The sequence below is a fragment of the Psammomys obesus genome, unplaced genomic scaffold, assembly GCF_907164565.1.
Source record: "Psammomys obesus unplaced genomic scaffold, mPsaObe1.curated_primary_1811, whole genome shotgun sequence".
NCBI lineage: Eukaryota > Metazoa > Chordata > Mammalia > Rodentia > Muridae > Psammomys > Psammomys obesus.
In genome coordinates this window covers 13,112,341-13,136,104 of record NW_026590062.1, presented here as the reverse complement: position 1 = coordinate 13,136,104, position 23,764 = coordinate 13,112,341, and the positions used below count along the sequence as shown (strand labels likewise).

The window sequence follows — 23,764 nt, the reverse complement described above, 5'->3', positions numbered from 1 at the left end:
TGCATGCCCCAAAACATGACATCACACAAGGGGTACCGGCAGGGTAGCCAGCCGGATGATTGACGAGTGTCCTGTGTGTGTTGCACCTGTGTGTCAGGGTGTGGAGAAGTTGTGTGCCCCTACATAGAGCCTGAGTGTGGAGACAGGAAGACATGGAAGGGAGCTGGCAGTTTGGGGAGTCACAGGGAGGAACAGCAGGACACCTGCGACAGCAAAGGCAGGTGCTGGTCACAGGGACCTACAACTAGACTAAAAGCACGGTGTGCACACTTATTGGCGCTCCCTGAGGCAGTTCTGTCCTTTCTGAAAGACCTGCATTGACTTTTGTTTACATGTGTGCTTTTATGTCTGCAAGTGAAGCGCATGCATGCAGGTGCCTGAAGAGGCCATGGGAAGGCCATGAATCTCCCGGGGCTGAAGCTGCTGGGAGCTGGGAGCTCAAGTCAGATCCCACATCCTACTCTTTTTTTCTTTTTCTTTTCTTTTCTTTCTTTTTTTTTTTAGACAGGGTTTCTCTGTGTAGCCTTGGCTGTCCTGGAGCTCACTCTGTAGACCAGGCTGGCCTCCTCGGACTCACACCCTGGTCTGTGAGTTCCTGACACATGCCACCACCGCCCAGCTCCACCCCCTAAAGGGTCTTTAACAGGATCCTTCTCACCTCACAGCCTGCTGTGAAGGCCGCCAACTTGGCCAAGGACTGCTTGCCGGAGCCCCCCACGCCCACCAGCAACGCGTGGCCTCGGTCCATCCGAATGATGCGGTGTACTCGAGTCAGGTGCTCCAGCGCGTCGTCAAACAGCACCAGGTTCATCTTGGTGTAGATTTCATTGTACTCCTCCAGGATTTCCTGAGGGGAGAGGGCAGACTCTCCCTTTCATGCCAGGAAAGATGAAGACGGAGAGAGCTGTCTTGCCTCAGCATCCATGGCTGAGGAAGTAACGCAATTATTAGGACACGTGGGGCCGGAGGCCTAAGGTCCAGCATCAGAACTGCAGTAGGCTGGACCTGGAGCAGGAGTGATGGATAGCTCAGCAGGGAGAAGACACCCTTCCCAGGATCCAAGTGCAGGCCCCAGCACTCACATCAGGTGACACACAAATGCCTATGCCTCCAATTCCAGGCAATCTGACACCTTCTTTCAGCCTCTATAGGCACACACACGCCCTCAGCACATACATAATTAACAATAAAATGAATCTAGCCAGACTGTCGCCTTTAATCCCAGCACTCGGGGCGGGGGGGCAGAGGTAGGCAGATTTCTGAGTTCAAGGCCATCCTGGTCTACACAGAGGAAACCCTGTCTCCAAAACAAACAATAAAAATAAGGTGTCAACCTGCTCGAGCGAGCCACAGCCCATTACAGACAGGAGAGATGCTGGAGCACCAAACACCCCCGAGACCCGGGGTGCGCTCTTTGGGAAGACAGAGCTGCAGGTGGGCGGTCCACACCTCGAACAATGCCTTGGCCGCCTCATAGTCCTGGATGTCTTCATAAATTCGAGGTTCCTCCTCATGCAGCGCCGTCCGGAAGTCCCCAAATAAGATGGGGTCCCTCATTACTACGTCAAAGTCCTCTTTAAATTGCTCCATCACCAGCTCCTCTATGTGTTCTTGAACCTTGAAACAGAATCGGTGGAGGCCCCAGAGAGGGCCATAGTTGCATGCATTTGGCAGGGAAAGACAATTTGTCATTGTCAATGGGATTAATTTGCCTAGACCTTCCCCAGTGGCGCCTGTCCTGGGAACACCCTGTATGAGAACTACATGGCTTCCTCATGGTTTTTATCTTTCCTAAAGCCTCTTGTTGGTAGTGGGGGCGGGTTTGTTGGGTTTTTCAAGACAGGGTTTCTCTGTGTAGCCTTGACTGTCCTGGAGTCGCTTTGTAGACCAGGCTGGCCTCGAACTCACAGAGATCTGCCAGCCTCTGCCTCCCTGAGTGCTGGGGTTACAGGCGTGCACCACCGCACCCAGCTTGGTGGTGGTGGTAGGTTTTTGTTTTTGTTTTTAATGAGATTTACTTATGTATTTGTGGTGAGGGGCCACGTGTAGAGAGGTCAGACGGTAACTTCTGGGAGTCATGTCTCTCCCCCTACTACATGGGCCCCAGGAATGAGACTCAGCCCAGCCAGCTTGGTCCCAAGTGCCTGCTGAACCTTCTTGCTGGCCCCACTGCCCTGAGTTCTACTCAGACGTTGCTCGGGGTTCTCCTGCCCACCAAGGTGACCGAGAATGCTCACCAGCTGCTTGTCTTCTTCACTGATGAGCCGGTCATGGAAAACCCGCAGGCACTCATTTCTCCATACCCTTACCATCTGCGTCACCGTTTGGAACCTAGGTGAGGGGAAGGGCAATGCTTTTGGCAGCTGGGTCCCCTGGGGAGGGAGGAGCTCAGGTGTGTGGAACACAAGAGCCACATCCCTAAAAGCCTCACGGTCCCTTTCCAGCCGGAAGCTAGCAAATTAAATCCAGGGTCACACGGTCATCGCCTACGGCTCATCCATCCATAAGGAAGGAGCCTTCCTGTCGGTCACATAAACAGTCCAAAGCCCAGGTCTACATGCTAGGATGCGTGAACTTAAAATCAGCCTTGCTGGGTAGTGTTGGCACATACCTTCAATGCCAGCACTTGGGAGGCAGAGGCAGGAAGATCTCTGTGAGTCTGAGGCCAACCTGATCTACAGAGTAAGTCCAGGACAGTCAGGGCTACACAGAGAAACCCTGTCTCAAAACCAAACCAACAACAAATCAAACATGGAGATGCTCCTTTTCCTGGCCCTATTTTCAGAACTTTCTCTAGTTCCCAGCAAAAATCCATCACCCCACCCAGAAGCGCAGAAACGGGGAGAGCTGCTACTCCTCTAAAGCATCCTCGGCTCTCCAAGGCAGGTTAGAGCATGTGAAGGACTCTACTGTTTTCAACGTCACCAGTTCCTAGCTCAAGTCCACACAGTTCAGTTCTTCCTGTGTATCCACAGAGACCGAAGCAGGCAGGGAAAGAGGGCAGTCTGGTGGACCCAAGGCTTTTTTATAAAGAGTCCCAATTCTTTCTGTACTGTGTCTGGGGTCTCCTGAAGGCTCAGGCATCCTCCACTCAGCTGGAAATACTGTAGCCAAATGAGCCACAGGCTCTGCGCAGCCCCAGCCTGAGCTAAGCAGCAAAGCTGTCCCACCCAAAGGATCAAAACACCCTACACACCTGAAGGCAGCTGTTGCCCTAAGGCAGTGGCTCTCAACCTCTAGCCCTCTCCTACCTTACTCTTTGAGGGAGGGTCTCTCCTTCTCTCCTGCACTCTTGAGCGAGGGTAGTCCCGCTAGCCACTTGCTCTGGGGATCCACTAGAATGCCAGGCAGGCCACACACCATCTGAAGATCTGAGATCTAAATTCACACTTGACCTGCACCATCTCCAGGCTGACATCTGTCCCTTCTTGATTTTGATTTTCTGAGACAAGATCTCATGCGCAGCAAAAAATGATGAAAGTCTCCCAACCCTCTAGCCCAGTGATTCTCAACCTTCCCAATGCTGCAACCCTTTAGTTCCTTATGTTGTGGTTATTTCCAACCTCCAATGAAATAAAATTATTTTCATTGCTACTTCAAAACTGTCATTTTGCCACTGTTATGAACCACATTGTAAATACCTGTGTCTTTCAAGGGTCTTAGGCGACCCCTGTGAAAGGGTTGTTCAATCCCCAATGGAGTTGTGACCCACATGTTGAGAATCACTGCCCTAAGCGTTTATTTGTTTCGACATCAACACAACCAACGGTGCCATGTGGCTCACTGACACCTTTTTTTTGAGCCATCTGATTCATCGGTAAGTCCTAACAAAGCCATCAGACCTTTAAGGTTTATTTTAGTAAAAACAAACACAACCTTCAAAACTCACCGATCTGGATTAGTGAGGACAAGGCCATTAAACACTCTGGAGAGGTCTCGAAGATTGAAGATGTAATGGAACTTGGAAGGGGTGGGAGGTAGATCTTGAACAATGACTTTGTAAAGTACTAATGTGCAAAATGTCAGCCTTCTGCTCACTGCCTTGATGCTCTCGTTAAAGTTCTAAAAAAAAAAAAAAAAGGATTAGCAAGATGTGGTATTTTCATGCTGGAACAGTATTTGGTCAGGGAAAGTAATGAAGCACTGATATGTGGATGAGTCTTGAACATTTGGTGCAGTTGGGCGTGGTGGCGCACGCCTGTAACACCAGCACTCACGGAGGCAAAGGCAGGTGGAGTTCTGTGAGTTCAAGGCCAGCCTGGTCTACAAAGTAAGGCCAGGACAGCCATGACTACACAGAAAAATCCTGTCTTGAAAAACAAAACGAAGGAAGGAAGGAACGAAGGAAGGAAGGAACGAAGGAAGGAAGGAAAGGAGGGAGGGAGAAGGGAGGGAGGGAGGGGGGAAGGAAAAGGAAGAAAAGAAAACTTTGTGCTAAGTGAAAGAAGTCAGGCCACTGACACGAAATACCACTGGCAAATGGGGCCTGAGATGGAAGTTAATGGCTTCCAAGGATTGGGAAAGAGGGGAAGTTGTGGTGGGTAGAGGTTACCTTTGGGGGGGGGGGGGGAAAAAAAGGAAAAAGCTGTATTCACACAATGAGAATAGTTAGGCAAGACTGAGTGGACCAGATGCCTCTGAACTGCATGTGTTAAAATAATGACTTTTACATTATGTGAATTTTACATTTTTTAAAAGGTGTGTGGCAGCTCACCATCTGGCCTGCTCTGGCTACCCTGCGTGCTGTTCAACACTTTGATGTTGGGTATGTGGGATATGATGTCATCTGTGCTTAAATAGTTCCTTCTGCTCCTCACACCTGACCTCGGGTAAGGAAATCAGGCCTGCACACACTCTTGCCCGACATGCCCTCCTCATGGGTAAAGCCCAGTTACCGAGGTGTGGCCCTTCAGGACGGAGAAGTAGATCAAGTGCAGGGACTCCTCCGATGGGAAAGGGACGTTGAAGACGCTGAACAATGAGAGGAACCTGGGGTCCACCTCATTGCGGCCACCTCCTGCCTTCCCCATGGCAGCGATGAAGCCCAGGTCACGGATACTCTTACAATTGAGTTCTTTCCCTCGGTCATATAAGTAGCCCTTTTCCAGGAGCAGCTTCAGCAAGGCGATGGGCTGCTGGGTGCCATACTCGTCCACCTGGTAGTTTTTTTAGAGGGGAGAGAAACGTGGTATCAAGAAGCAAAGCTCAGCGAGGCTGGGCTGACCTCAAAAGCTCACCTCTGCCATTTCTCCCTGAGCATCCTAGGCTGGCCCTGTGAGGAGTCTCAAGTCAAGAACTGAGGTGTAAAGCCTGTCTCTCTCGCTACACTGTGCATTCCATGAAGGCAGCAACTGCTGAGGGTTACATACCTCGTATCACCAGTTTCCCGGTGATGTTCAGCAAATGGAGTGGATGGATGGATGAGTGGAGAGATGGGTATATGAGTGGACAGAAGGAGAGATGGAGGGAAGCATGGTGTGCATGTATCTGGATGGATTGGATGGGTGGATGGAAATGGATGGGTGGTTGGCTGAATGAGTGAGCGGATGAATGGACAGATGGGTGAGTAGGTAGTTGGATGGTGGGTGCGTGGGTGGATAGGTGAGCAGGTGGGTGGATAGATAGGTGAGCAGGTGGGCAGATGGTATAGGAGACCATGTCACAGAGTGAGGAGGCCTGTGTGAGAGGAACGCTGAGAGCCCCCCCCCCCCAGCTGCCTCCCACGCCAGGGAGGGTTAAAGGTACACATGCTCAGAGCTAAAGAGAAGGCTCAGTGGTTAAGAACATTTGCTGCTCTTTCAGGGAATCAGGGTTCTTTTCCCTGCCCCTTGCCAGGCAGCTCCCAGACACCAGCTCCAGGGGATATGATACCTTCTTCTGGTCTCTTTGGGCACAGGCGGCATCATATATACACACAGGTACACACCCACAAAAATAAATAAAATTAGTCTAAAAAACCCAAAACTCTTAAAAATGTACACACTTCCACCAGCCAGTGGTGGCGCACGCCATTAATCCCGGCTCTCTGAGGGAAGACACTGCTGAGGCAGTGGCGGGCAGATCTCTGAGTTCGAGGCCAGCCTGCTCTACAGAGTGAGTCCAGGACAGCAAGGGCTACACAGAGAGACCCTGCCTCAAAAGGCCAAAAAAACAAACAAACAAAAAAATAAAAACCATGAATTTCCACACATGCCCGCCCGCCTGCCCACGTGAGCCGGGACCACCTTCGGCATGTTCATGTCATCCATGAACACCAGCAGGCGCTTCCCCATGGGTGGCCCATAGGTGTCCTTCGTCCGCTTCTCCACGTTTGCTTCTAAATTTCTCTGGATGTCCAAGGACGTGGTGCGCGAGGAGAAGCTGACCATGAGCACAATCTGCAACATAGGAGACAGGAGATAGCTGGCTTCCCAGCTACCACTCCTGGGACAGGTGCGGGCCTGGGTTTCCTCATTTCTTAAGAGCTAAAGCCAGAGCTGGGCATGGTGGCACACTCAGGAGGCCATCACACTCACAGAGGCAGGAGGACCTCTGTGAGTCAAGGCCAGCTTGGTCTACCAAGCGAGCTCCAGGCCAGCCAGAACTACGCCGCCGCGAGACCCTCTCTCAACAACAGCAGTATTGTCTGTCCTTCTGCTACATTACAGGTTGCCACATACCCCAATAGCCTTAGGGTAATGCAGGCTATGGAAAGCTGTCCCCAAGGCCGCACTGTCTTGAAATCAAAGCTACTGTGGGTCCCCATGGGAAACCCTTACAAGGTCAGAATCACTAGCACCCCCTCCTTGAAGGGTAGAGGGCTCCAACGACCCTGAAGGTCCCCAACCGTCCCTACGATGTACAGCCAGTCAATCACCCACGGCCCACCCTGCTTCTGTGAGTGACTCCATCACACGCGTTTGGCTCGCCAAGCGGCACTCGGGTAGAATCATTTCTTGGTTCTTTCTAGCCGGGTGATCAGAAAGAAACACCCAGGAAAAGCCACATGATGGTATGTGAGAGGCCAAAGTGTTGCTCTCCCTGGGTGGCCCCCGAAAGGGCAACTGTCTGATCTTTTGAAGCCTGGAAAGGCGACTTTAATGAAACCTGCTGGACCTCTCTCCGTGGCAGAGAAGTTTGAAACATAAACTGCGTTTAAGGCAACTGACCGTTAACCAGGAAGCCAAAGAAAGCATGAGTCCCTGACGAGGCTCCCCCTGGCCCTGTAACTGGAAAGAGATTCCCATGCAATCTCGGGCACGTGGACAAGGGCCCCTCTTTGTTTTTGCTTTTTGTCTGTTTTTTTACAAAGAGACGGGGTTTCTCTGTGCAACCCTGGCTGTCCTGGAACTCGCTCTGCACACCAAGCTGGCCTCAAACGCTAAAGATCTGCCTGCCTCTGCCTCCTGAGTGCTGGGATCAAAGGGCATGCACCACCGCTGCCGCCACCACCCAGCTAGCGATGGACTCTTATCCCTCTGGAACCATAAGCTCCAAATCTTTCTATAAGCTGCTATGGTCCCAGTGTTTACCATAGAAGAGTACAGTGATGGACTAAATCAACCAAGGCAGATGGAGAGAACAGAAAAACTGTGAAAGCTGGTAGAGGGAAACAGAGAGCATGAATGGGTCCCTTGGGGTGACAGTGTGCGAAGAAAACCCCGCATCCTTCTTGCCACCTCAGTATATGCTCATGTTCCCTTTGTCCACCTTCGTGTGCCCTGTCAGTCCCCAGAGAGTTGCTGTGTGAGCTTCGGCTTGACCTATGCTGGATCCTGGCCTGGGGCCCTGTTCAGAGCAGACCTGCCCATGTTTGACCACATTCCAGGATGCACAGAGGGACGACAGAGAATGTGGCAGCCAACCTCCACGCTAGCCCTTTATCACCCGAAGCCCACGTCCAGTCAAGGGGCTCAGAGGCTTTCCTTGTGGCCCATGTAGTATGGCAGAGTATGAGCAAGCGGAGCCTCCAAGGCTGTGTTGAGCTCAGGCCGTGTTATTGTATAAACAGTGCTGTCTTTTGGGCACCGAGAGACCCCGTTTGATGAGCTACCCTTGAGTCCATTCAGTAGAGAGGATTTCTATAACCCATGGGAGGGGCCCCCAGAAATGGCACCATCCGTCAGGGACCACCCATCCAGCACAGGCTGATAAATGACCTATTCCTGGGAACAGGAAATAAACTGCCCTATATGTTTACTGGAGAGAACCAAACCCGGGGGCGGAGGGCATGAGTGTGTCAAAATAACGTCGGGGAAACCAGGGAAACCCAAGGACTTATCACATACACCAGACCAAAGAGAGTCCTTGTCTGGACCCCACAAAGTAATGGACAGCCAATACTGCACATCCTGGTTGCACACCAACCAATTACGTAACACATGGTATGTGCACCAAGAACCAGGGACTCGCTGACTTGGCTCTGTCACAGAATACTCAACAGACACGGTGGCCTCTGTGTGGTCACTTGAATTTCCACCATGAAGGAAGCCGGTTGCTCTTGGGTGTCACCACAATGGATGGACTACGCCCTAGATTCTGAGTGGGGACATAATCCTTCATCTCATGTTAGCGAGCCTTGGAGGGACCTCTCAAACACTTATCAAGCCATTTTCGGGAGAACAGACTCAGGGGTTCTAGAGAGAGGCTTTTCTTTTAGGAGAGTAGGACTTCCTCTGGCAGGCTTGCTCTCTCTCCCCATGTGCCGCTCTCCACTGCGCAATGCTTGCGCATACTGAGAAGGCCCTCATCTGTCAGACGCAGCACCATGCTCTTAGACTTGCTGGCCTCTGAGAGCTGAGCCAAGCAACGTCTATTCTCTGTGGGTCTGAAGTCTTTCGTTATAGCGAAGGTCTGAGACAAACACAGTCCGTCATTCCTGGGAGACGGCCTCACAGTGAGGACCCAAGGCCTCCATCCACATGAATTGCTGGCTTGGAAGACGATCATCCAGCCCCAGCCAGGCCTTCAGATGAACACAGCTTTCACCAACACTTACAATTTCGTGAGAGAACCAAAACTCAAGTCAGCCAGCTAAGCTGCATCAGACACCTGACTCGTGGAAACTGAGAGGCAAGAAGGGCTGTGGCCTTAGGCCACCGAGTGCTGAGGTGACTTGTTACACAGCAACTGCTGGCCAACACGAACGGACACTTACGTTGGTCTCCTCACTCAGGTTTCTGAGGAAGTTCTGGGTAGTGGCCGTCTTGGAAGTGCCAGATTCACCCACAAAAAGAACAGGGTTCTTGATTTTAACCATCTGCTCTAGAATCCAGGTGGTGCGGGTGGTGTCTACAGTGTGAACTGGAAGACAGAGGAATATGAGTGGCGCAGGAGCACCGAGCATTTGGGCACTGGGCGTTCACACAGAGTCCTATGATTCCGGTAAGGGACAGGTGGGCCTGGAGAGGTGGCTCGGAGGGTAAGAACCTTGCTCTAGAAGCATGAGGACCTGAGTTCAAATCCCCAGCACCTACATTAAAAGCTGTGTGTGGCTGTGTGTGCCTTAGACTCCAGCATCCGGGAGGTGAAGACAGGCTGATCCTGAGAGCTTGCTGGCCAGTAAGGGTGGCCAGAACGAGCTTCAGGCTCGGTGAGGAGCCCTGTCTCAAGGCAAGAAAGCACAGAGCACTATAGGAAGACAGTTGACAGCCTGATCCTGTTTTCACAAGTGTGCATATGCCTGCACCATACATACATGCACACGCGCGTGCGTGCGCACACACACACACTCACACACACACATACACACACGTAGTCTTGGTTTAGTTTTTCAAGACAGGGTTTCTCTGTGTAGCTCTGAATGTCCTGGAACTCACTCTGTAGACCAGGATGGCCTTGAACTCAGAGACCCACCTGTCTCTACCTCCCACGTGCTGAAATTAAAGGTGTCCACCACCACTGGGCATTTTGATTTGTTTTGGTTTTAAGCCAAACTCTGGCTGCAAAGGCAGATACAGGTCAAAGCCTAGGCTCAGTGTCCCTGTCATTCCCTGGCTGTCTGGAGGTGTGACATCTGCCTAATCAAAGTGTGTAACTGAGTATGACACATCTCTGTGGCAAAGTGACTGTGGCAATGGCCCAGCGCCCGCCGCCCCGCTTCCTGAAATCAACTGATTTGCTGTCAGAACGAAAGCCCAACTTCTCCCCGACTCCCCCCCTCAGGCCCCCCACAGGACTGATTTCCTGAAAACCTCTGCTAAAGGCAGTGTCACACAGCACAGGCAAGTTGGGCCCACCCACTCTCCCGTGGGAGAGTTTCAATCCCAGAAGGGTCCTGAGGAAACACAGGGGCCTCGCCACATCAGCTCCAGCCCGGGCACTCCCACTGTGGAATCACACGGTGTGGAGCAGGACCCTTCAGGCCCACGCCCGCTGCTGTGGCTGCCTTCCGGCCCTCCCTGCACACAGCCGGCTCTGAGGCTGGAGAGCCCTAGGCCATGCAAAAGGAAGTAGAGAACCGGTCTTCGTGTGCATCAGCTTGCCCAGAGAAGCCCAGACCACAGCCACACAGAGGTATCAGAGGCATGGAAAACAGAGAGACCCCAGGACCCGTGGTGCCAGCTCTAGTCACTGCCACCCAGTCCCCTGGATGGCCAGTGAGGCCACGGTCTTCTTCTCAATGCCTGCTCACACCCTCTCTCTCATACCCACTCACACCAGGAAGCTGAGCCCAAGGCTGGAGCTTACACACCCAGGATGTCGACAAATTTCTTCTGGTGGTCGTGAATGTACTCGGGAACTAGCTTGTTCCACGGGATCCAGAAGTTCCGCTTAGGGTCAAAGTGAAAGTCGTACAGAGTGGGAAGTTGCCCTGCAAGGGACAAGGGTCCACATAGCTTTGGTCATAGACGTGGGAACGGGATAGATTCTGACATATCGGGAATGAGTTAGGGGCCTGTACACGCGGTACCTGCTTGCCACCCTACCCCTTCATGGGACAGACACTCGGCGAGGACTCAGAATCTACGCCGTCCTTGCGTGGGTCAAGTCTCAGAATTCTGAACCAGCACTACCTGTTTGCATTTAGCCACCAAGCCTTCCCTTTGGACACAACCATGGGGCACAAAGCCATGTCCCGAACCTAACAGAAATTGGTGGCCCAAGCAAGAGGAGATAGAGGCAAATAAACGGACAGCTTGGATACAGATGCTGAACTCAGACTGGAGAAGTACAGGTATGACCCATGACCCATGACCCATGACCCACAAGGGCATCTGCCAAAGACAGGATGGGAAAGAGGTGGAGAAGCATGGTGTCAAGGATAACTGCAGAGCTGGAGCCCCGCCCACCATCTGCATAACCCTCCCCATCCCATTTCCTCGCCAGGATCCTGATTCATACGTGTGCCGTGCCCACCCATCTCTGGGACAGACTACTTCTCTGAGCAGAAGGCCATTTGTGGGCTTATCTGCTTCTACTGAGGGGTGCACATGTTTGTGCAAAATCTTAAACCCTTCCTTCCTATGGTGCCTTCCTGTGACTGACCTGCCTGTCTATGAGACAGATGGGGGAGCCCCGAGAGAAAAAACAGGGAATCCTGGAGGGTATCAAGTGTGAAGAGGTCAGCCAGAGCTGGAGCATAAGGGTCCAGTGTAAGGAAGTTTGGGTTTCTTTGTACACTCAGTTATGTTATAGAAATATGTTTTGGTTTTAATCCCAAGTGTGGGATTTTAGTTTGGGCTTTGGTTTGTTCACAGCTGATAACTTGTCTCATGCAGGGCATGGTCCTTGCCAACTGGTAACGGCCTGCCTCGGGCAGTGTGGAGAGGGGCATGGTCTAGGACTCTGATAAATTCAAGAGCTGGGAGAGATAGCGTGTCCCGTGGTGGTGGCATGGTGGCATGGTGGCGTGGTGGCGTGGTGGCGTGTGGCAGGTGGCAGTTTTGAGAGGCTAGAGATAGATGGCAGCTGAGGTTTGGAGCAGACAGATGGAGAAATATGCTTTGTGGCACAGCAGCTTGGAGGAGACTGCTTGCTAACATGGAGATGGGTACAGCCCCCCAAAAGAACCCATCAACCCCAAACAGCCGGGAGAAGGGGTCTGCATCCCGTCTCCCCACCAATCTTCTCTCTCCTACCTAGGTTTGGGGGGTTGGAAGGAGAGGCTTTAAGAAACCCAAAATAATAAAGTAGAATTTTTTTTTTTTTTTTTTTTTTTTTTTTTTTTTTTAATGAGAGCAACAGTCCAAGATGGCGCCAGAGGGGCAGCCTCCTCAGCAGTGGTGTCCAGGGGTTGGTCTGCTGGAGTGGGCAACATACTCGAAGCCCTGAGTGTAGGGGTGGCTGTGTCACACAGGCTGCAAACCCACACAGGCAGGGGCAGAGAAAAGCCAGTGCACTTCCTCTACAAACCTGCACGATGACCCCTCTACAAACGGGTCCCCGATGCCTACCTGGCAATTCTCCAGGATGGGCCCAGATCCCTTCCAAGTCCTGAGTGGGCATGGACGAGAAGCGCTTAATGGCCTCGTCAAACTTAGCCCTTCCCTCCTCTAGTAGCGAGGAGCCCAGGGAGCAGTAGAGCGCCTCCAGGAAGAAACACTCCAGCAGGTCAGGGTCCTCGGTCTCCACTTCTAGGAGCGAGTCCATCATCTTGGTTAACTGGGTCACCTGGTCAGAAACAAACAAACCTGCCTCAGCCTTTCTTCCTGACCTCCATGACTCTACCTTGCCCCTGGGGTCCCCTATCCCCACAGTGAAAGGACCTAGACCCGCCATGTTGGTTTGGACACATGGAGCCTGGCACCGAGAATTGCATGGGGTCACAGGAATGTTCCCTTACAGTCACCCCTACTCCCTTTAAGCCCCTCCCCCACCTCACAGGTCCTTTGGCGAGGCCGAGCATCCTGGGGGCACTGCTTGACAAAGTTCCAGCGCCTGGATGCCCTGGGTTGACCCTTCACTGCCTTTGGTGGACATTTCTTACTGTTAAGGGCCTCTCTCCAAAGGCAAGAGTTGGAATGATTTAACCAATGCTGGTGTTAATAAAAAATAATAAAACTAATGCCGGTTCCCTGGGGAAAACAGCTATGCAGAAAGGTGAGGCTTCCATACAATCTATTGAGATTTACCATTAGATTATTAATACATGATATTAGTGAGCACGATATAGAGGATTTGAGAAAAACTGTTAAAGAAGAAAAACTTAGGGAAATTTTGGAAGCTGACAAGCTGCAACTGAATCACTAGGCTTTTACGTTCAGCTTCAGAAACAAGGAACTAGTGTGGCAGGGAGAGATTGTAATCATGCCATTACTGACACACCTTGGTACCTTCCTGAAGGTAAAGCAAACAAGTTTAGAATCCCCGATGTTCTGTCCTTTACAGGATGGTAATAAAGATAGCAACTGTATTGAAACAAGGGTTCATGACAGAGTCACAGAGACAGGCATTTGGGCCCAGAAACTGCCTGCCTTCCTGGACAAATTTGTCAGACCAGGATTTTTCTGATATTATAGAAAGGCAAATGGACAGACTGCCTCTGAGCAAAAAGGCTGCACGATATTTTTTTTTTAAATCCAAGAAAATGATGATAGTTTTTTTTAATATAAAAGAAAAATAGAGGACGGAAAGGAAGAATCAACTTAGATTGAACTTTTGAAGGAAGATAAGTTTGATGTAACAGGTCGAAGGAAATAACTTTTGATCTATTAATTCTGTGCCAACCTGAAACAGAATCAAACTTGAATAGTCATCCTGTCTAGCATTTTTATAACTGAAAGGCTTTATGACACCAATAATGAGGAAGAAAACTTTGAGTTAAAAGAAAACTGATTTTGCCATAATGTTAATTTTTAGTTCTTATGAAATTTGCTGTTCGCTTGCTTTGTTTCTTTTGTTTTCACATACTTATGTAACCAAGGAAGACTTAAAGCTATGTAACCAATGATTAAAGTTTCTGAGGAAAGGATTTTGTGTATAGATAAAGCTTGCAAGAGACACAGGCTGTCAGGGCAGGTCAAGCCATACCAAGATGCTTCCATTCTGTCCTGTCCATCATGAAGTGAAACTGAGTGGTGTCCCGAGTCTGATCCTTTCGTCCCCCTGTCCTTCCTTCCCTCGTCACTCTTGCACCCCCCCCTCCTTCAAGCCCTTCCCCCATCCAGGGCTAGGCCGGGGCAGGCCATCTCTCGGGAAACCTTCCTTTCACCCTCAGCAGTGATGTGTTCTTACCATATTTAGGTCCGTCTGAGGAACCACCATCTTCAGTCTATCCCCTTGTCTGCCATCCACTATCCCCTCTATGATCAGGTCCATGAGTGGAGGCACATATTTCTCGAAGAGGTCATTTAAATGCTTTTGCTCCACCTATGGGGGAGAGGTCCAAATCCTTTCCAAGGGTCCTTTTAACTGGCAGCTCATCCTGAGAAGCCCTGAGAGTTAGCTGCTGATGGCTTCAGCAGGGGCGGACCCCAGGGCCGGCGCCTTCTGTGTGGAGAGAGAGCCTCTCTTTATGACTCACTCATTGTACCCACACCTGGGATGGAGGATAACACGTCTCTTTCTACAGAAAAGGAGCTGATGGTCTGAGAGTTCACAATGGGTCATTCTGCAGAGCTTAAAGTAATAGGCGCGCAGGCTTGGCAGTTAAGATGGTGCTAAGGCTGGCGATGCTCCAGCAGCTAAGAACATTTGTTGCTCTACAGAGGACCTGGATCCAAGTCTCCACACCCACGTGCTGGCTTCACAACAGGCTATGACCTGGTCCCAGGGGATCTGACAGCGCCTCATCTGACCTGGCCATCAGGCATGCACTTAGTGTACATACATACAGGCGAAATACTAACACACACAGAATAATCAAATGAAGATTCTTTTTCAAGATGGCGGACAACTCTTGTAGAGGATCTAAGTTCAGGTCCCAGGACCCAGGGGATCCAATGTCATTTTCTGGACAGTGCGCTCATATGCATGATGGTGCATGTGCGAGTGTGCATGTGTGTGCATGTGTGTACATGTGTGTGTACTGTGTGTTCTTAATCAAAAGTAAAGTCAATCTTAAGAAAATAAAACGAACAAGCTAAGGGCTGGAAATAGCCATTCAACATGGTGTCAGTGCCAACCAAGGGACTCATGGGGCCTTATGGGTCCCATAAAGAAAAGCCCCCCATAGGACATTGCTTCCAACGGCCCGGATGTGTTTTCCCTTGGCTGTCTCTTCTGTGGGATAATCATGTTCTGGTTTCCAGTTCTCACCAGTCTAGTGCCCGTCAAGAGAGACATCCAGACCACCTGTGAAAACGATGTCACAGGCTTCTGGATGTGATTAAAGCCACCACCTTTGGATAAATCCTGCTGTCAAGACGGGATGCAATGAGCAGCCTAGTGGTTAGCTGCAGCCATCAGATCTCAGCTACAGGGCAAACTGCTTCCTGGGCCCATCACACTCATGCAGCTAAGCAAAAGCCCAGTGTGGGCGTCCTGTCTCTCCATGACCAGGCTCACCTCAACCAGGTTTGCACACTGAAACCCAGGATCCCCTGGGTTACATCTACTGGCTCCCATCATGTCCTCTCTCATGTATTGTCTCTCGCTGTGCTCCCAGCCTCGAAGCGCACTAGAGTAGGTACAAAAGAAACTTACCCACGCAACCAAGGATGCCTCTTAGCTGCCTCTCTGCAGACATTTCTTGATTCCTGGCCCAAGCTGTGAATACCTTTTCCCATCTCACCGGCACACGTGGCCCAGAGGCTCGCCGGGCTGTGAGCTCAGGGACAAAGGGCTCTCTCCTACGGCATCCCCTGTCCAGCGCGCCTGCTCCTGCTCAAGACGTTTAGGAACAGTGCTCACCTTATTTGGAATTTGCTGAACCCATTTCTTCCAGTATGGTTGGTATTTCAAGTTCTTAGGGTCCACATAGACCATCCCGCATCGAGACACGGTAGCGGGAGAGGCGTACTGCAAGTCTCCAACCTGGGAAGAGAGCGAACCCTTCAGCTTGGAAACCCTTCTGCTCATGGCTGCTAATGCCTGGGCCTCACGTGCCAGGGCCTGCCCTGTGCAGGGGCTCACAAGGGCACGAAGCCCAGGCCAGACAGGCAGCACAGCTGCTCTGAGGTTTTTAACCGAGCATGAAGGTCACCCACGTCAACCACTGAGTTGTCTCTCCAACCATTTTGGTTTTGTTTTGGTTTATTTCAGAGGTTTTTTGTTGTTTGTTTGCTTGCTTGCTTTTTTTTTTCCTTTTTTGTTTTCATTTGTTTTGGGTTTTTATTTTTGTTTCTGTTTTTTGTTTTGTTTCAAGAAAGGGCTTCTCCGTGTAGCCTTGGATGTCTTGGAATTCACTCTGTAGACCAGCTTGGCCTCAAGCTCACAGAGATCCACCTGCCTCTGCCTCCCAAAGTGCTGGGATTACAGGCGAGCGCCACGACTGCTAGGCTCCTTCAGTTCTTTAGGGTAGGGTCTCATATAGTCCAGACTAGCCTGTTCCTAAAAATAGCATTGAAGTCCTGGTCCTTGCGCCTCTGCTTTCTGAGTGCCAGAATGACGGGTGCGTGCCAGCGGTGTTTACGCACTGTTGGGATGAACCCAGGGCCTCGTGGATCCTAGCTGGGCTCTCTACCAAGTGACAGACAACTCCAGCTCCCAAACACTATTTCAGAGTTTTCTTCTCTGTATTTCTCTCCATTTCTTTCTTTCTTTTTTTTTAAACATGGCTGACATCAGGTATCACAGATCATCACAAATACAAAGTTAACAACAGGGACAGATGTCTCTCTCCATAAAAGACGCGGAGCTGTGAGCCCGCTGGACAATGATACACACAACCACAAGTGCACTGACGAATTCTGTGGACTGGAGCAGAACCAGAAAGTGGGGGACAGAAAGGGTCAGAGAGCAGGCTCTAGGAGAAGCGGGGGGCTCACTTCTTGACATGACAGAATTTCTTAATGAAGAAAAAGGCAAATAGCATGAGAGAAAAGGAAGGTGACTACAAACACCAGACAAAACAAATGGTTCTAAAAGACAAAGAATGAATTACAGTATACTAGTTGGCTCTACAGTAAATATTTCCATATTCAAAATAATGTAAGTAGTGTGTACTGTTTAAAAAGTCCATCAATAAAGTACTCCGAGGAGAGAGGGCCAGCAGCTGGGGTAGCAGCTGAACCTGACTTTCAGAGGACTCAGTCACTAGACAATACGTGAAGTTTTAAATGTTTGCTTTGTTTCTGTGAGATCAGGTCTTGCTATAGGCACAGATGACCACAACTCCTTGTGTGGCCCATGCTGGCCTCAAACTCAGGGGAATCCTCCTGCCTCCTGTTCAGCCTTCTAACTTCTGGGATTACAAGCATGTGTCACTGTGTTCAGAAAAAAAAAAAAAGTGTAAATTTAAAAGCTTGTATTTTTATTTTTTTATGTGTGTGTGTGTGTGTATATATATATATATGTAGGTAGGTATGTGTGTTATATAGGCGTAGTACCTAGGGAGTCCAGAAAAGGGTGTTGGATTCCCTGGCGCTCAAGTGATGGGTGTTTGTGAGCTGCCCTGTGTGGATGCTGGGAACCAAACTCAGGTCATCTGGAAGAGTAGCAAGCACACTTAACCACTGAGCCATCTTCCCAACCCACGAATGTATCAACTTGGTAAAATAATAAATAACAGGCTGAGCATGTTGTTTATGGAGAATAGAATGATTCTTAGGAGAAGCAGCTTAAAAAACATAAAAGTAGTCAACTCTGGCTTAGAATAAAGAGGAGATAATGGAAGAAGATGGAAAACAAAGGATTGAGGCAGGCAGAATGGCCCAGTGAGTGGAATTGCAAGCCAAGTTCAATCCCTGGGACCCATCGTTGGAAAAAAAAGAACAACTCTTTTGGATTATGGTTTGGTGCTTCATGTTTGTTAACTGCTTGTCCCCACCCAGTTCTTACTGTGTATGAGCAAACTGTCATGTACCTCAAGTAGCTGTTTAACCTTGCCTAAGAAATTATTCTTGATTGGCTGATCAAAAGGCCTAAACCTGAAAAGGCCAAAGTTCGTGGGCTTTGGAAGAGAAGAATCATGGGAAGGAGACAGACAGAAAGAGAGTAGAGAGGAAGAAGCCATGATGGGTTAGTGGAAAAGGAACCATGTAGGCCAGGAGGAAGGACTCCAAAAGTGGCATGGAAAGGAGCCATCCAGATGAAGGATAAACATTTATGGAGTGAGGGATGGAGATGAGCCAGCTAGGAATGGTTAAGGGGGCTGGAAGGTGGATGGGGAGGTTATTGAGACAGCATGGGTGAAAATATCTGCCCAGCCCAAGGTGTTATAAGACAGTTGTAAAATCTAACAGGTGTCTGTGTCTTCTTGATTGTGAGAGCAGGTTGGATAAACCACCATACTAATTATCGGGCCAATAATAAACATATTTAGCCCGATACCAATTTATTTTCAACACCACAACTCCTACAGGTTGCCCTCTGGGCTATGCACATACCTGGGTGCACAAACACAGGTAAGTGTGAAGTTTAAAAATAAAGCATAGAAAACAACTCACCATAAACCTCTGCATGTTCATAATCACCTACCTCAGTAAAGACCCACCAACTAAAAGCAACGCTCCTGTTCAAGTTTGGTTCTTGGCGCTACTTGCCTCAAAGAGCAGGGCACAGTGGGACTGGAGCCGGATGCGCTCCCCATTGGCCAGGGTCAGCAGCTTGTTGTCATCCATCACAGAGTTCATGTTTTCCACCCACAAGGCATCCACGTCGCCATCAAATAAAATATACCTGCAGTGACGGGAGAGAGGAGAACCATAGCCTAGAGCGTTCCCAGTTCCCCACTGCCCCTCCTCTTCCCAGGGCTTTTCCAGCCAGGGCCTTCACAGCGCACTCCCTTTGTTTGGCCCAGGCCCTGCGTGAATGCTGAGTGACTCCCTAATGTTTACAGATCGGAGACTGCCACACACAATCCCGCCAGCTGCCTTTGGCGAACTGGCCTTCCCTCCTGAGAACAGTGCGCTGCTGAGCTGGTCAACAGTACTCACTACTGACAGCATCTTGATATGAAAATATTTACTGCAGAGCCAACCACAACTCATTTTGTATCTTTTAGAGCCTCCCTCCCTCTTCCCTTTCCCTTTCCCTCTTCTCTTCTTCCTCCCCACACCCCTCTCTCTTCCTGATCTGCTGCAGGTATGATAATCCTTCCCCCTGAATGCTTCGGCATGTAGCTCCTGAGAATGGGTGTGTTCTCTTCGCATCCTCTGGGTTATCATCAGACTAAGGACATGCAACATGTATCCAGTTCCACTGTGTGGCTCACAGCCCACACTGACTATGTCATCTCCCAGCGGGAACGTTGCCATCTGTATCCATGGTAGGAAGACTGGACTCGAGCAAGCAGCAAGAGCTTCTCAGACCACGGGGTGTGGGGCTGGTGGGGAACCGGGTGTCAGCACCATGGTGAGGTGTCTCCCTACAGATGGGCAATCTGGGAAATGATGCCTGGTCCAGAAGAGAGGGCACCATGGCTGATGGACATGCGGTCGCCACACATCTCCAGAGGGGAGACGGACAGGTCTTTCCTGTGGCCTTGCTGTCTGAGATGCACAGCCTAACCCCAACAGGGCAGCCCGAAAACCAAAACTGGGACTCCTCTAATACAGCGGCTCTGGAGTCCTCCAGAACGCCAAGGTCGCGGCACAGAGGACAACGTCTAAGAAACCGCTCAAAACTGAAGGGCGCTGGAGACATAGCTACTGGCCCAGGCTCCCGGCCAACCAGGAAGACACTCACTTCCGTTCTTTCTTGTCGGTCGGCCTGTTGATCTCCCGGAAGATGTTTGACAGCACCCCATCGGTCCAGTCTCGGGTGGTGGGGTCCAGGATGCCGTACAGCTCGATGACGCTCACGGCTTTGGGGTTCAGGATGTACAACTTCGTCATTAGCCCAAGCCTAAGCCAAAGAGGCAGCCTCAGCCATGGCTTGGGGCCAAGATGCGCCCAAGGGCAACAACCTCAGACCCAGGAGGGCAAGGGCAGCCGAGAGTCTGCTCAAACACTGAGCCGTGCTTCTCTTTTGTGGGGAAGGTGGGAGGCAGGGTCCCACCATGTTGCCTAGCCTAGAACTTAGCAAGTAGACCAGGCTAGCCTCAAACCAGTGATGAGCCCCCTGCCTCTGCCTGCTAGATTGCAGGCACGCCCCACCACGCCTGGCTCTGTGTGCCACACACTTTTATAAGTCAAGTGGACAGGACGTGCCCTTCTGTGATGATAAATCCCCACCTCGCTGTGACCAGCCGAAAGAAAGCTACACCTAACACAACCCATTGGTCAGATTCTTAAAAGAAACAATGAACATGGTAAACGGGCAACGTCGCACACGCGTGTCTATGCATGTGTGTGACGGTTGTGGCAACTATCCAGCGGTAGGCTAAGGAATGACGGAGAATGATTAAGGCTATGAGCGGCAGGCCTCAGGGCGCTGCCGGCTGTGGGTCCCTCACGTGGGCCAGGGAGAAGTAAAAAGTGGTAGTGCTCACTCACAGGTTTTGTTGTTCTAATTTTGTGTGTGCGTGATGTACATACATGCAGCATATGCGCACGTGTGTGTGTGCATGAAGAGGCCGGAGGGTGTCAGCGGGTGCTTGTCTGCTCTGCTCTCTCGGCCTCACTTCTTTGAGGCGGGGTCTCTCCCTGAACCTGGACCTAGGCTTGCAGCCGACAAGCCCCAGCGACCCTCCTGCCCCCTCCACCGCAGCGCTGGGGTGACAGGGGCCCACAGCCATGCCTGTCTTTTTATGTGGGCGCTGGGGATTCGAACTCAAGCCCTCATGCTTGTGCACCCAGGCCTGAGATTTTTCTCTGCAATGTAGAGAGGCTAGAGCCACAAAGGTCACGTGGCTCCATATAGGGTCGGCCTGGAACGCTGGCATTCATTCAAGTCTGTGGAGAACCCAGCTATTGACAAGGGGAGGAGCAAAATCTACTCTAAACGTAAGACTGCCAGCCCACAGTGAGCCTTTAGGATGCTCCAGGGGTTTCATTTAGTTGTAATAATTTATGTAATTGTTATTAGAGTTTATTTATTTATTGGGGGGTCCGACGACAGTTTATGGGTATCAGTTTTCTCCTTCCACTATATGGGTCCTGGAGCCGAAACTCAGGTTGTCAGGGTTGGCTGCAAGCCCCTTTCCAGGTTCTGAACCCTCTCACTGGCCCTTCCACGTGATTTAGAGTACACTAAAACGTGGGTCACCTCCTGCTTCACACAGGCCTGGTGACAAGCTGTCTGCAGAGGTGACACAGCAGCACTGCCCACTGCAGGTTCTGGCTTCCGTTACAGGGCCAGTCTGCACACTGAAGCGACCTGGCTGAGCCCGCACACCGTCCTCCTAGGAGGACAGTTCTGAGAAAAGTTCTATTTCAAGATGCATTCGTCTTTGTTTTGTGTGTACGAGTGCTTTGTCAGCATGTAGGGGCCTGTGCGCTACGTGCATGCAGTACCCGAAGAGGCCGGAAGAGGGCGTCAGGTCCCCTGGAATCAGAGTTACAGATAGTTGTGAGTTATCATATGGGTGCTGGGCACCAAACTGGTTCCTCCGCAAGAGCAGCAGGTGCTCTCAACTGCTGAGCCAACTCTCTGGCCTCATTTTCAGGGTTTAAAAGAAGAGAGAAAGATTTTTCCCTGAATGTGGGCAGAACCATCCGACAGGCCGGGGTCCCAGATAAAATAAAATTGGGAAAAGGAGAAAGTTCACTGAGTGCCAGCGTTGTCGGCTAGCTGCTTCCGGCCTTCCCAGCTGTGAGGAGCCTCAGCGCTATGCTCCCGCACACTCGGCCCCAGGAACTCCACAGTGCCTTCCCCTGCCACCGTGGATTTCATCCTCCCGAACTCTGAGCCAGAAGAAGGCCTCCCTCCCCATAACCGGCTCCTTTTTTAGGTATTTAGGTATTTAGGTATCACATTAATCAGAAAGACAGGAACTAACACAGATCCCGGGGGCGGGGGAAGCTCTTAGCAAATACTTCCCAAGAGGCTGTCCTGGCAAGTGCCCCCAAGCCCCCAGCGGAGCACTCACTTTGTCTGGGCCTGACACAAAGCATTGATGACCACGGACTTGCCCCCTCCTGTGGGCCCTACCACCATTGTGGTGTGGCGGGTCAGCATGGTCTCGAACATCTGGACCACTTTATCCACCTATGCAACAGACGGGGGCAGCTGCTTTAGACATACCTTCTGAAGAAAAAGAGCCAACTCCTATGTTTTCTTGTTGTTTCCCTTTTTTGGGACAGGGTTTCTCTGTGTAGCCTTGGCTGTCCTGGACTCACTCTGTAGACCAGGCTGATCTCGAACTCACAGATTTACCTGCCTCTGCCTCCCAAGTGCTGGGATTAAAGGCATGTGCCGCCACCCTCCAGCTTCTAACTCCTATGTAGCTGAGGCTAGCCCTGAGCCCCTGATCATCCTGCCTCTGCCTCCTGAGTGCTGGAGGTGTGTGCGTCTATGCCCGTCTTTGTAATGGAAGTTTTGGTTTCTTTAAAAACTCAGTTATGTTATATAAATGTTTTTGTTTTAATCCCAAGTGTGGGGTTTTAGTTCGGGCTTTAGCTGATAACTGTCTTGTGCAGGGTGTGGCTTTTGCCAGCTGGTAATGCCCTCCAGGTGCAGCATGGAGAGGGGCGTGGTCTAGGGTTCCAAGGCTATAAATAAGAGAGCCCAGAAAGCGAAAGTGTGGCTTGCGGTGGCGGCTTGTGGAGGGGCAGTTTGGAGAGAGCAGAGAGACAGACAGTGTGGCGGTCTGGAGCAGACAGATGGAGAGAAACATCCCAGGGCGCAGCAGCTTGGAGACTGCTGGCTGTGTCTGCAGCTGACGGAGATTGGTGCGGCTCTAAAAGAACCCCCGACCCGAAACAGCCGGGAGAAGTAAAGGGGTCCGTGGCCCCTCTCCTACACAGGATTGGGGAGTTGGAAGGGAGAGGCTTAAAAAAAAAAAAAAAACAGCCAAATAAATCTGAGTTTTAAAAAAGATGAGCGCTACACATCTTTGTTCCGTTTGTGGCAAATACTATTTTGTTGCATGTCTAAGCCACATTTGCCTGTCAGCCAGCTGACACACTGTAGTTTCCACACGTGGGCCACTGTGAATATCTGACCGTGGGAGCTCACGAGAATTTCTGAACACACATGGTCTCAGTGCTATTGACCCATGCGGTATGATCACCAGGTCCTAGGATGCCTCTGTGTGTAGCTTGCTGAAGACCTGGGACTGCTTGCCAAAGCAATGGCTTATTTTACATTCCTGACAGGAATGTGTGTGCATGGGTGTCGTGTGTGTTCCTCAATTTTGCTCCATTTTATTTTTTTGAAACAGCATCTTTCACTGACCTTGGAGCTCACTGATACGGCTAGTCTGTCTGGTCTTCAAGTTTCAGGGACCTACCCCACCCCCAGCCCCAGCAGGGCCGATTTACAAGTGTGCGCCACAGAGCCCAGCTTCTTATGTGGGTTCTGGGCAACTGATGAAGTGCTCAAGCCTGCACGCCCTTCATCCACTGTGCTGTGATTCTGACACCAGCCTGTGGTACACATGAGTGCCAGGCTGTGTGAGTTACAGTGGGAGATTCTGTGTGTGTGTGTGTGTGTGTGTGTAAGACAGAGACAGAGAGAAGAAAAGGGAGAGACAGAAGAGAAGGAGAGTGAGGGAAGAAGAGGGAGAGAGGGGGAGGGAAAGATGGAGGAAGAGATGAAGGGAATGAGAAGAAGAAAGAGGGAGGGAGAAAGGGAGGGAGAGACAGAGAGGGAGAGAGAGGGAGGGAAAGATGGAGGAAGAGATGAAGGGAATGAGAGGGAG

At 50.8% G+C, this 23,764-nt stretch overlaps 1 protein-coding gene across 1 annotated transcript in view; it reads right to left on the bottom strand.

The window, feature by feature from the left end:
* The window catches only part of Dnah10 (dynein axonemal heavy chain 10), a 116,330-nt gene that overhangs the window by 36,337 nt on the left and 56,229 nt on the right, over positions 1–23,764 (bottom strand). Inside the window, exons 39-52 of the mRNA XM_055606020.1 lie at positions 21,992–22,110; positions 19,708–19,866; positions 18,564–18,699; positions 15,772–15,894; positions 14,155–14,289; positions 12,375–12,591; positions 10,673–10,792; positions 9,137–9,282; positions 6,225–6,377; positions 4,896–5,156; positions 3,890–4,062; positions 2,238–2,331; positions 1,450–1,617; positions 659–847 (exon numbers count right to left, since the gene is read on the bottom strand). Coding sequence (XP_055461995.1) covers positions 659–847; positions 1,450–1,617; positions 2,238–2,331; positions 3,890–4,062; positions 4,896–5,156; positions 6,225–6,377; positions 9,137–9,282; positions 10,673–10,792; positions 12,375–12,591; positions 14,155–14,289; positions 15,772–15,894; positions 18,564–18,699; positions 19,708–19,866; positions 21,992–22,110 — 2,193 coding nt within the window. The remainder of the gene's footprint in view (positions 1–658; positions 848–1,449; positions 1,618–2,237; positions 2,332–3,889; positions 4,063–4,895; positions 5,157–6,224; positions 6,378–9,136; positions 9,283–10,672; positions 10,793–12,374; positions 12,592–14,154; positions 14,290–15,771; positions 15,895–18,563; positions 18,700–19,707; positions 19,867–21,991; positions 22,111–23,764) is intronic.